This window comes from Mobula hypostoma, chromosome 21, assembly GCF_963921235.1.
Source record: "Mobula hypostoma chromosome 21, sMobHyp1.1, whole genome shotgun sequence".
Lineage (NCBI taxonomy): Eukaryota > Metazoa > Chordata > Chondrichthyes > Myliobatiformes > Myliobatidae > Mobula > Mobula hypostoma.
Window position 1 is genome coordinate 6,295,949 of NC_086117.1, and position 13,121 is coordinate 6,309,069.

General features: G+C 44.0%; 1 protein-coding gene across 5 annotated transcripts in view; it reads right to left on the minus strand.

The window, feature by feature from the left end:
* Nucleotides 1-12,858, minus strand: part of LOC134359757 (DENN domain-containing protein 1A-like) — a 634,195-nt gene extending 621,337 nt beyond the window's left edge. For 2 of the 5 annotated variants that reach the window (XM_063073353.1, XM_063073352.1), the window contains exon 1: nucleotides 11,676-12,857. In XM_063073353.1, the coding sequence (XP_062929423.1) occupies nucleotides 11,676-11,692 (17 nt within the window). In that variant the 5' untranslated portion in view covers nucleotides 11,693-12,857. Of the gene's footprint in view, nucleotides 1-11,675 lie in introns of all 5 variants that reach the window. The other 3 variants (XM_063073354.1, XM_063073355.1, XM_063073356.1) reach the window with 3 other exon arrangements.
* Between the last annotated feature and the right edge of the window lie 263 nt (nucleotides 12,859-13,121).

Consider the following 13,121-nt stretch of genomic DNA (forward strand, 5'->3'; position numbering starts at 1 on the left):
CCGTTCCTCTGAATATACCTCTTGCCCATCCTCTGGGTCACCCCCCCCTTGTCTTTCTTCCCGGACCTCCTGTCCCATGATCCTCTTGTATCCCCTTTTGCCTATCACCTGTCCAGCTCTTGGCTCCATCCCTCCCCCTCCTGTCTTCTCCTATCATTTTGGATCTCCCCCTCCCCCTCCAGCTTTCAAATCCCTTACTCACTCTTCCTTCAGTTAGTCCTGACGAAGGGTCTCGGCCTGAAACGTCGACTGCGCCTCTTCCTATAGATGCTGCCTGGCCTGCTGCGTTCACCAGCAACTTTGATGTGTGTTGCTTGAATTTCCAGCATCTGCAGAATTCCTGTTGTTTGCGTTTAAAAACCTGATTCTGATAATGTTTTTTGTGCTATTTATTTAATTGGGTTCTCTATATCTCGTTTTAGGACCTGCATGAAGATCTGATCACGTTTTAGGTCATATTGATGCAAAAACAGAAAATTCTACAGGGTTCACAAACCTTCTAGCACCACTGTATTTGCAGTTTGTTGTCTTTCACTCACTAGTTGTTTGCCCGTCTTTGTTGTGTGTGCTTTTTCATTGAGTCTACTGCATTTCTTTGTTTTTGTTGTGAATGGCTGCAAGAAAATGAACCTCAGTGTTGTATATGATGACATATATGTACTTTGAATTTTGGACTTTGAGTTCTTCCAGCAGTTTGTTTGTTGCTCCAGATTCCAGCATCTGCAGTCTCATGTCTCAATGTTTGCAACAATGCTGCTCATATCAGCAACAGCAAGATTTCAAAGTTCAAAGTACAAACAAACCCTATTTCCAGAAAAGTTGGGATATTTTCCAAAATGCAATAAAAACAAAAATCTGATATATGTTAATTCATGTGAACCTTTATTTAACTGACAAAAGTACAAAGAAAAGATTTTCAATAGATTTACTGACCAACTTAATTGTATTTTGTAAACATACACAAATTTAGAATTTGATGGCTGCAACACACTCAACAAAAGTTGGGACAGAGGCATGTTTACCATTGTGTTCCATCACCTTTCCTTTTAATAACACTTTTTAATCGTTTTGGAACTGAGGATACTAATTGTAGTAGATTTGCAATTGGAAATTTTGTCCATTCTTGCTTGATACAAGACTTCAGCTGCTCAACAATCCATGGCCTCCGTTGTCTGATTCTCCTCTTCATGATGCGCCATACATTTTCAATAGGAGATAGATCTGGACTGGCAGCAGGCCAGTCAAGCACACACACTGTGTGTCTACAAAGCCACGCTGTTGTAGCCCGTGCAGAATGTGGTCTGGTATTGTCCTGCTGAAATAAGCATGGATGTCCCGGGAAGAGACGTCGCCTTGATGGCAACATATGTCTCTGTAAAATCCTAATATACGCCTCAGAGTCAATGGTACCTCCACATACATGCAACTCACCCATGCCATGGGTACTGATGCACCCCCATACCATCACAGATGCTGGATTTTGCACCTTTCGTTGATAACAATCTGGATGTCGTTTTCATCTTTGGCACAGAGAACTCGACACCCGTTTTTTCCGAAAACTAGCTGAAATGTGGACTCATCTGACCACAGCACACGGTTCCACAGTCTTTCGGTCCATCTGAGATGAGCTCGGGCCCAGAGAACTCGCCAGTGTTTCTGCATAAAGTTGACATATGGCTTCCTCCTTGCGTAATACAGTTTCAAGTTGCATTTCTGGATGCAGCGACGGACTGTGTTGAGTGACAACGGTTTTCCGAAGTACTCCCGAGCCCAGGTGGCTATAATTGTCACAGTAGCATGATGGTTTCTTAGGCAGTGCCGCCTGAGGGCTCAAAGATCACGGGCATTCAACAGTGGTTTCCGACCTTGCCCTTTACGCACTGAGATGTCTGTGAATTCTCTGAATCTTTCCACAATATTATGTACTGTAGATGTTGAAAGACCTAAATGCTCTGCAATCTTGCGTTGAGAGATGTTCCTTTTGAACTGACTAACAATTCTCTCACGAATTCTGGCACAAAGGGGTGAGCCACGACCCATCCTTGCTTGCAAAGACCGAGCCTTTGATGGACACTACTTTTATACCCAGTCATGATACCTCACCTGCTACCAATTAGCCTGCTTAATGTGGAGTCTTCCATAACGGTGTTACTTGAATATTCTGTACATTTTCAACCTTATTTTAACTCTGTCCCAACTTTTGTTGAGTGTGTTGCAGCCATCAAATTCTAAATTTGTGTATGTTTACAAAATACAATTAAGTTGGTCAGTAAAACTATTGAAACTCTTTTCTTTGTACTTTTGTCAGTTAAATAAAGGTTCATGTGAATTAACATATCACAGATTTTTGTTTTTATTGCATTTTGGAAAATATCCCAACTTTTCTGGAAATGGGGTTTGTACATATCATCATCATCATTATATACAGTGTCACATTAATGCAGGCATTCATGTTCTTATCCATGACTATAATCGTTCTTGGCAAATTTTTCTACAGAAGTGATTCGCCACTGTCTATTTCTGGACAGTGTCTTTACAAAACGGGTGACCCAGCCATTATCTATACTCTTCAGATTGTCTGCCTGGTGTCAGTGGTCGCATAACCAGCACTTGTGATGTGCACCAGTTGTTCACATGACCATCCACCACCTGCTCCCATGGCTTCACATGACCCTGATCGAGGTGCTAAACAGGTGCTACACACTGCCCAAGGGTGACCAGCAGGTAAGAGGGAAGGAGCACCTGACACCTTCTTTGATAGCAATGCATCTCCACCCCACCACCCACAAAGTATGCCGCGACGGTGGTGGACGTGGATACGACAGGGTCTTTTAAGAGACTCCTGGATATGTACATGGATCTGAGAAAAATAGAGGGCTATGGGTAACCCTAGGTAACTTCTAAAGTAAGTACATGTTCGGCACAGCACTGTGGGCCGAAGGGCCTGTATTGTGCTGTAGGTTTTCTCTCTCTGTTTCTATGTCACTATATACAACCCTGAGATTAGTTTTCTTGTGGTCATACACAGTAAATCCAAGAAATGAAATAAAATCAATGAAAAACCACACCAAACACAGGACGGACAAACAACAGACTGCAAATACAAAAGAAAAAAATAATAATAAATAAATAAGCAATAAATATCAAGAACATGAGATGAAGAGTCCTTGAAAGTATGTCTGTAGTTAGTGGGAACAGTTCAGTGTTTAGAGAGTAAGGCTGAAGGTTAAAGGTTAATAACTGCTCATGAACATGGTGTTGAGGGTCCTGAGGTTCCTGAACTTTCTTCCTGATGGCAGCAACGAGAACAGAGTATGGCTTGGGTGATAGGGGTCCTTGATGATGGATGCTGTCTTCCGGCAACAGTGTTCCAAGTAGATGTGAATGTTGGGCAGGGCTCTACCCATGATGGACTGGGTTGTATACACCAGTGGTCCCCAACCACCGGGCCGCAAAACATGTGCTACCGGGCCGCGAGGAAATGATATGAGTCAGCTGCACCTTTCCTCATTCCCTGTCACACACTGTTGAACTTGAACATAGGGTTGCCAACTGTCCCGTATTTGCCGGGACATCGCGTACATTGGGCTAAATTGGTTTGTCCCATACAGGACCGCCCTGGTCCCGTATTTCCCCCGCTAAGGTAGAGCGTTCCTATGAAACCTTTCGTGCCGAAATGGCGTAAAGTGAAGAAGCAATTACCATTAATTTATATGGGAAAAATTTTTAAGCATTCCCAGACCCAAAAAATAACCTACCAAATCATACCAAATAACACATAAAACCTAAAATAATTCTAACGTATAGTAAAAGAATTTATGACATAATAAATAAACAGCTTATATAAAGTAGAAATAATGTATGTACAGTGTAGTCAGGAAGATTATGCCAAAACCGACTTGTGGGGGAAAAAAATAATCAGCATGTACACGCATGCACATGTCACATATACGAATGTCATGCATGCGCACACAGGAGCCCGCACAAGGCTTCACGGTCATGGTAGTCTTTCTCAGGTTAAACACAAGTGTCTCGTCAACACACACAAAAAATGCTGGTGAACGCAACAGGCCAAGCAGCATCTATAGGAAGAAGTACAGTCGATGTTTCAAAACAACTTCAGTGTTTATACTTCAAAACAACTTCAGTGACTGTTGCTTGCATCCATTAAGATGTACAATAAATGATAATCTTCCTTTGCTCTGAAATGCTTAGCATCATCTGTCAGAAAGACCTGACAAAAAGAGGTCCAAATTATAGAGGTACCTTTCTACAAAGTAAGCAATATCAGAATTTCAATCACACCCAATCTTTTATAAATATGCCACACTAGAAACTGGACATTCACAGGCTCCCTCCTGGAAAGTGTTATTGGGCTATTAAAACAAAAACCTCACACCATCTTAAAAGTTCCCTCCCCCAGGCAGATAATCTGATCAACCATTCTAGTTAGCCTACCCCAACCCCTCTATTACCCTATACATGCTCGTATTTATTTACTTACATACATTGTATTCCACATCTGTACTTCTAGTTTATTTTTATATAATTATTTTATTTAGAGATACAGCGTGGAACAGGCCCTATGGGTCCAACCAGCCGTGCTGAACAGCAATCCACCTATTTAAGTAGTCCATCACAGGATGATTTACAATGACCAATTAACCAACTAACCGGTATGTCTTGTGGAAGAAAACTGGAGAGGAAACTCACTCGCTCAGAGGGGAGAAGGTACAAACTCCTTACAGACGGTAACAAACAACAGGAATTCTGCAGATGCTGGAAATTCAAGCAACACACATCAAAGTTGCTGGTGAACGCAGCAGGCCAGGCAGCATCTCTAGGAAGAGGTACAGTCGACGTTTCAGGCCGAGACCCTTTGTCAGGACTAACTGAAGGAAGAGCTAGTAAGAGATTTGAAAGTGAGAGGGGGAGGGGGAGATCCAAATGATAGGAGAAGACAGGAGGGGGAGGGATGGAGCCAAGAGCTGGACAGGTGATAGGCATAAGAGATACGAGAGGATCATGGGACAGGAGGTCCGGGAAGAAAGACGGGGTGGGGGGGGACCCAGAGGATGGGCAAGGGGTATATTCAGAGGGACAGAGGGAGAAAAAGGAGAGTGAGAGAAAGAATGTGTGTATAAAAATAAATAACAGATGGGGTACGAGGGGGAGGTGGGGCATTAGCGGAAGTTAGAGAAGTCGATGTTCATGCCATCAGGTTGGAGGAACAACACCTTATATTCCATCTGGGTAACACTCAGGTTGGAGGAACAACACCTTATATTCCGTCTAGGTAGCCCCCAACCTGATGGCATGAACATCGACTTCTCTAACTTCCGCTAATGCCCCACCTCCCCCTCGTACCCCATCTGTTATTTATTTTTATGCACACATTCTTTCTCTCACTCTCCTTTTTCTCCCTCTGTCCCTCTGAATATACCCCTTGCCCATCCTCTGGTTCCCCCCCCCACCTTGTCTTTCTTCCCGGACCTCCTGTCCCATGATCCTCTCATATCCCTTTAGCCAATCACCTGTCCAGCTCTTGGCTCCATCCCTCCCCCTCCTGTCTTCTCCTATCATTTTGGATCTCCCCCTCCCCCTCCAATTTTCAAATCTCTTACTAACTCTTCCTTCAGTTAGTCCTGACGAAGGGTCTCGGCCTGAAACGTCGACTGTACCTCTTCCTACAGATGCTGTCTGGCCTGCTGCGTTCACCAGCAACTTTGATGTGTGTTCCTTACAGACGGTAATGGAATTGAACTCCGAACTCTGAAACTGTAATAGCATTGTGCTAAGCATTAGGCTAATATTCTGTATGATTGAGTGCTGTTTTTGTTGCATGTTGTGACAACACACCACAGCAAATTCCCAATGCATGTAAATGTATATAATGAATAAACTTGATCCTTGAGACAATGATAGATTGTCTCATCTTAAACACTAAATTATACCAAAATATATTTTACAAATACAAAACTACAGCCCTTGTCATACAGCATGTGAAGGATTGGAAGGAATTGGAATATTATTGCCACATATACCGAGATCTGGTGTAAAGCTTGTCTTGCATACTGTTCATATAGATCAATTCATTAAACAGTGCACTGAGGTAGTACAAGGTAAAATAATAACAGAATGCAGCATAAAGTGTGATGTCTGCAGAGAAAGTGCAGTGCAGGTAGACAATAAGGTGCAAGATCATAATAAGGCAGACTGTGAATTCACCTTAGTAACGATGTTACTAAGCAACACACACAAAATCCTGGAGGAACTCAACAGGCCAGGCAGCATCTATGGAAAAGAGTAAACAGTCAATGTTTCAGGCCAAGACCCTTTATCAGGCCTAATGTTACTAAGTTCTCTATCTCATTCCTTTATTCCAACTCATTCATTGAGACAAAGCCCAGCTCAGTGGTAACAACTTTGACATGGAGTTGGAGCAGAATCTGGTCATGAGTGCACAGGGAGTGAAGCAGGAGGCTGACAACGCACTGGTATTCAGAATGATCATGCTGCTGCCTATCCTTATGGACTGTGGATTGCTGGTCAGGAAGTCGAGGGTACAGTTGCAGAGGGAGGGTGTTATCAGGACTCAGTTTGGTGACATGTTTGCTTAGAATTATAGTATTGAAAGTGGAGCTGTAGTCAGTAAACAATGACCTCCAATATACGCTGTGGCCACTTTATTAGGTACACCTGCTCGATAACACATAACTGATTAGCCATGATGTGCAGCAACTCAATGCATAAAAGCATGCATTCATAGTCAAGAGGTTCAGTTGTTGTTCAGACCAAACACCTTGGGAAGAAATGTGATCTAAGTAACTCTGACCGTGGAATAATTGAGATGGTTTGAGCATCTCAGAAACCACTGATCTTCTGGGATTTTCATGCATAATCTCCAGAGGTTATCCGATTTTTATTTAGCGATACAGTGCAGAGTAGAGGCCCTTCCTGTCCTTCGAGCCACCCTACCCCAGTGGCCCCTGAAAACACCTTAACCTAATCACAGGACAGTTTACAATGACCAATTAACCTACTCAGTACATTTTTGGACTGTGGTAGGAAACTGGAGCACCTGTGGCAAAGCCATGCGTTCCACAGGGAGGACAGGCAGAGACTCTCTTCACTGTGGTGCCAGAATTAACTCCAAACTCAGGAACACCCTGAGCTGTAATAGCACTGCACTAACCGCTATTCGCGGCACCCAAAAATGGTACAAAATAACAAAAATCATCCAGTCAGCAGCAACTACGTGGATGAAAACACCTTGTTAAATGGCCAGACTGGTTCAAGCTGTCAGGAAGGCAACAGTAACTCAAATAACCACATGTCTGATGTGCAGAAGAGCATCTCTGAACACACAACACATCAAACCTTTAAGTGGATGAGCTATAGCAGCAGCAGACCATGGGCACACATTCAGTGGCCACTTTATTAAGTACAAGAGGTAACAAAGTGGCTACTGAGTATAGATAACCTTTACTGTCCAGATGCTCCATAGGTGAGTGTTGAAGTTGTTAACAGGTCAAATAGAGTTTTGTTTAACTCTACCCTACAAGTCTCTAAAGATTCAAAAGGTTCAATGGTTCATTTTATTGTCAAAGTATGCATGTGTAATACTACTCTGAAATTTGTCTTCTCCAGATAGCCATGAAATACAGAAAGACCATGGAGTAATGAAAGAAAAGACATCAACTCCTCCCCCCAGCCTGAAAAAGAAGAAACAAAACCCAAAGACCCCACAATCCCCTCACTGGAAAAAAAAAGAGCAACAATAGCATCAAATCCTCCTCCCCCACAGAAACAAAACAGCGACAGTAACACTCACCACTCACATAAAAAAGGAAGTGTGACAATAACAATCCCCAACCCCCTCACCCGCGGAAAAGAACACTGACAGTAACATCAAAACCCCCAACTCCCCCACAAGAAAGAAAACGTAGAAAATCTGAAGGAAGCCGATATAAAGTACAGTCCAATGATCACATAAATCTCAGAATATCAGAAACATCTTTTTGTCTGTATATGAGGACAGCAGCCATACAAGCTCAGTCCTGCCATAAAGAGTGACCTCCGAGCCAGGTCCAAACGCTGCCAGTCTGGGCCTGAACGCACCAATTCGGCTACTGATTGTCTCCGTTGGGAGCCATTGCAGACCCATTCCGTATTCACCTCGCTGACCACCGGCCTGGGTCCAAACACCTCTGCTGGAAGCCATCACTGACCCCCTTTGCATTCGCCTCAATGCTTCAATCTTCCTTTATGCTTCAAGATGGAGTCGTTCATGATCCAGCTCCTCGTCTCTAATCTTTTCCACAGGTTCCCTTGTGTTCTCGGCGGCCCCCCCCCCCAGCACCCCTGAATCTCTGATCTCCACAAGGCTGAGCTCCACGCACAGCATAGTGTTGGATCCTTCCATCGCGTTCCAAACTGTACGTCACAGGCTCCAACAGTTTCCGTAACACGAACAAGAAAAAAAGAACAAGCAGAAGGCATAGAAAAAGTGAAAATATCGGAGGGATTTGCTATCTGAAAGATGTCGCCTGAGGAATCATTGTTCACTGGCACCATCTTGACCAGAAATCCCTGACCAAGCATGCATCAACTTTCAAATTTAGTGTCTCAAGGCACCTCTCCAGAATTTTTATCCAGATTATTATATCAAAAACAAGAATCATTTGATTAACAAATGAGTCCCTGCACAATAAAATATTTCTCGATAAGGGCATAACTAATGATTTGCTGAGATTTAATGAAGCTTCACCTCTGCTTTGCTGTATCGAAAAAATTAAATACAGCACTTTGCATAAAGATGAACATTTAATTGTCGTTTAAATTACAGATAATTAGTTGTTAGCCTAAATTATTGTCTTAAAGTTGCACCCTGTAGCTCCTCCTTTGAACCATTAATTATAAATATAATTCAAACATGACAATGAACTGCAGATAAATTGATCATCATAATACTACGGTAATAATTAATGCAATTTCCAAAATACAAAACTGATGCTCTCTCTAGGAGCACTGTGTCACACAAATAATCAACAGCACTAAGGCCAAAGATGCAATAAAACACCAATACTTAGTCTTTCCTGTTCTGTGATCCCTAACACCCTCAACCAGATAGCAAATTGATCTATTCCTGTCACACATTCAGAGGTACAGTGAAAAACGTCCATATAGATCAATCATATCAGTATAATGAAGCAGTACAAATACAGAATGTAATTGTACAGAATAAAATGATACAGTTACGGAGACAGGCAATAAGCTACAAGGTCATAACGAGGTGAATTGTGAGATCAAGGATCTCTCTTATCCTTCAATAGTCTTATAACAGTTTGATAGAAGCTGGGCTTCAGCCTGACGATAGGTACTTCCATGCTTTTATATCTTCTGTCCAACGGGAGGGGGAAAAGAATGAATGTCCAGGAAGGGTGGAGACTGCAATTATGTTGGACGCCTTATTGAGGCAACACGACGTATAGACTGACCTGTGTCCACAACTCTCTACAGTTTCAATTGTTCACTTCCCTCCATAATTGCTGCCTGACCTGCTGAGTTCCTCCACCATTTTTATGTGAAGTACTCTTAGCTGTTTTAATATCTAAAAGCAATTATGCAAAATGTGGTGTGTCTCTTCCATAACTAATTAAAAAAAACACAGGCACGCACGCACAAATTGCTGAAAGAACTCAAAAGGTCAGGCAGCATCTATGAAAAGGAATAAACAGTTGATGTTTCAGGCTGAGATCGGCTCCTGATGAAGGGTTTTGGCCCAGAACATTGACTGTTTATTTGTCTCCATACAAACTTAAAATGCTTTAAGCTTGTATGCTTGGGAATCCTAAAGACCAGCTCATGTAGATTCAAGACAGCTTAATTTCATTTCTAGTACACAAGTGTAAAGAAGAATGAAAAAAAAATTAACTCCAAATCCAATACAGCACAAAAAATGCACTAAAATAAAGAACACAATTAATATAAATACTTAAGATAGCAACATCTTATGGTCTTATTTACATAGGTTGATTGTATGTCCATAAAGAGATGCTAGGCAGAGGAACGTCTGTACATAGGGCGACTCGACAGGAAATGATAAAGTAGTGGTGGTTGGGGATGTGTCGGGGTGTATTAGTGTTGATCAGCCTTACTGCTTGGGAAAAGTAATTGTGTTTGAGTCTGGTGGTCTTGGGCTGGATGCTATGTAGTCTCCTCCCTGATGGGAGTGGGACAAACAGTCCTTGAGCAGGGTGGCTGGGATCCTTCATGATGTTGCTAGCCCTTTTCCGGCACCCTTCCATATACATGTCCTTGATAGGCAGGTAGGCTGGTGTCAGTGAGCCTACCTGTCCGCCATAGTGCACATGCGGTGATGCAACATGCTAGGATGCTCTCTATTGCACATCTGTAGAAGGTTGTGAGCACAGATGTGCATAGTCCAGCTCTCTTTAGCCTCCACTGGCGATTTTGCCTGAATGTTTTGAATGAGTTCTGGGATCATGAAAGGTTGTGCAAGATGTGCACTCCAAAGAGTTTGAAACTGCTTACAGTTTCCACTGCAGTGCCAATGTAAAGAAGGGTCTGACTGGTTTAAGTTCTCCTTAAGTCGATAACCATCTCCTTTGCGTAGTATTGCTAAGTGAAAATCTAGATGATCAGTACTCTGACACAATTTTAAGAATTTCATAAACAAGGGAGATAGAAAAATACAATGGAAGATATTTCAACACAACTGAATACACATCTCGGTCACCAGGGGCATGTATGGGCTGAAGACCTTTTATTGTGCTTTACAACTATGTCTGTGCCCTGAATGATTTTACAAGAGCAAACTACTTGTGTGAACGTTCTCACTGGATCATTTTAATAGAGACAACAGAACTGTTTTCAGCATTAAACAGCTGTTCATGAGCTACTCACCATTCTCCCTCTCACAATATTTGGAGGGCATTCTGACTAGTTGCATCAGTTTGCTAAAGTCTTTCTTTCATACACAGGATTGCAAGAGGCTACACAGGCTCAGCCAGATCCATCACGGGTACAATCAAGGACATTTTAAGGAGGCAGAGCTTCAAGAAGGCAGAACCTATCAGCAAGGATCCTCACCATCTGGGATATGCTCCTACCTCACGACAGTACTACCATCAGGAGAAGGTACAAGTCTCAGCGCTACCCTCCCGGGCGGCGCTCCCTCGGCACTGACACCTTCCATAGCGCGGCGCTCCGTCCAATGCCCCATCACAGCTCGCGGCGCTCCCTCACTCCAGCTCAAAGGAGACAACCTGGATTTTTCCACTGCAGCGGAGCCTCGCCCGTTTACCCAGAGGAGAAAGTATAACCCACGGCAGCTTTCACCCTGTAAACTGGTGTTTACTGAATGAAATGTCAGCCCACCGGCTGACAGATCCACCTCCAAATCTGCCTCACCCACCACGCCCCGTCCATTTATTTTCTACCTGCAGACAGAGGAATTCCCCACCCCCCTGATTCAGCACCGTGTGGGGCCCCTCAGGGTCGGCATAGTGCTGCAGTTCAGCCGGCCTCAGAGGCACCGTGCGCCGGGGCCAGTGTGTAGGCGAGCTCGGGGATACCAGGGCCTGGCGCTCTCCCCGCAGCACCAAGCACGGGAACCGCCGGAAAACGGAGAAGCAGCGAATTAAACTCACCTGATCCTGGACCCCATTGCTGGTGGCTACCGTGCCGCGCTGTCGTCGCTTCTGCCAGGGGAGAAGCAATACCGCCAAGCCCTTCCCTCCGCAGCCTTTACGCGAAGCCGGAGGACGACATGGTCGCTGGGCATCGAAGGTACCGGCAGACGGCTCACCGTGGTGTCTGCTGGGTCCTGTAGTCCAAGGTCTGCCGTTGCTACCCCTCCTACGGACCTGGCGTCACACAAAAACTATAACTCCCGGCGTCCTTCACTCCCTCGGCAGCCCAGTCTACCTGTCCATCAACCAGACTTTGTCAACTTTTTTTTACAGAAATGTCGCTGACCACATAAGTAAAAGTGACCCTGCTGAAAGAATTAGAGATTTCGCGTTACCACAGTCCTTTACAGTATGTCACAGAGGGGCTTTCACATATTCGATGCAGGGAGGATGGTTCCAAAATATGGGATCACGCACTCAGGTGAGAAGAAGAAATTTCTACACCCTGAGGGCAATGAAATTTTGGAATGCTCGGCACGTAATCAAAGACTCCCTTCCATTCCAGACGTCCTCCCATCTTCCATCGAAGAGAATATACAAAACCCTGAAAGCCCTACCGTCCAGCTCAAGGACAGCGTCTACCCGCTGTTATTAACTCGAGTGGTTCCCATAGTACGATAGCATGGACTGTTGGCCTCACAATCTACTCGATGAGACCTTTCACCCTGCTGTTTACTTGTAGTTACTCTGTAACTGTAACACTTTGTTCTGCATTCTGTTACCGTTTTACCTTGAACTACCTCAATGCACTGTTGTAAAGGATAGTATGGATTTTTGACACGCTCGATGCTGGGATGATGATTACAAAATATGCGATCGTTCACCCGGGAACGAGGTGAGTGACTCCGTGTGGATGGTACGCAAGACAAGTTCAGTAGGTGTGACAATAATGAACCAAATTATCGTTACCCAGGCGTGCTGCCGAGGTGCACTTCTAGAACTGTGGCTGTCAGAGGAAATCGTGCGATGTGGGTTATCGCATGGAAAGAGGGGAAAGACCGGCCAATATCTTACTGCATGACAACGGTAGAAGGATGGGGCACCCAGCCTGCATTTGCTTTGGAAGTGAAGCCGACATTGCAATGGAAACAGTGGTCAATTTGCCTGAGGTTGGAGGGCTGTCTGTGGGTGTAAGGGTGGGAAATGAGCTCGTTTTACATTTGGTGTTCGTTTGGTCATATTGTTGGCTCTGTTGTTCTGCCAAACATGGGGGCATGTCGGTATGCGTGGCGACACTTGCGGGCGGCCCTCAGCACATCCTTGTGTGTGTTGGTTATTAACGCAAATGACGCATTTCACTGTATGATTCGAGGCACGTGATAAATTAATCTGAGTCTGAAGGTGAATCTGTGTGCATCATACTTGATCAAGACATCAATCAATGATATTTCTCACTGTTCTATC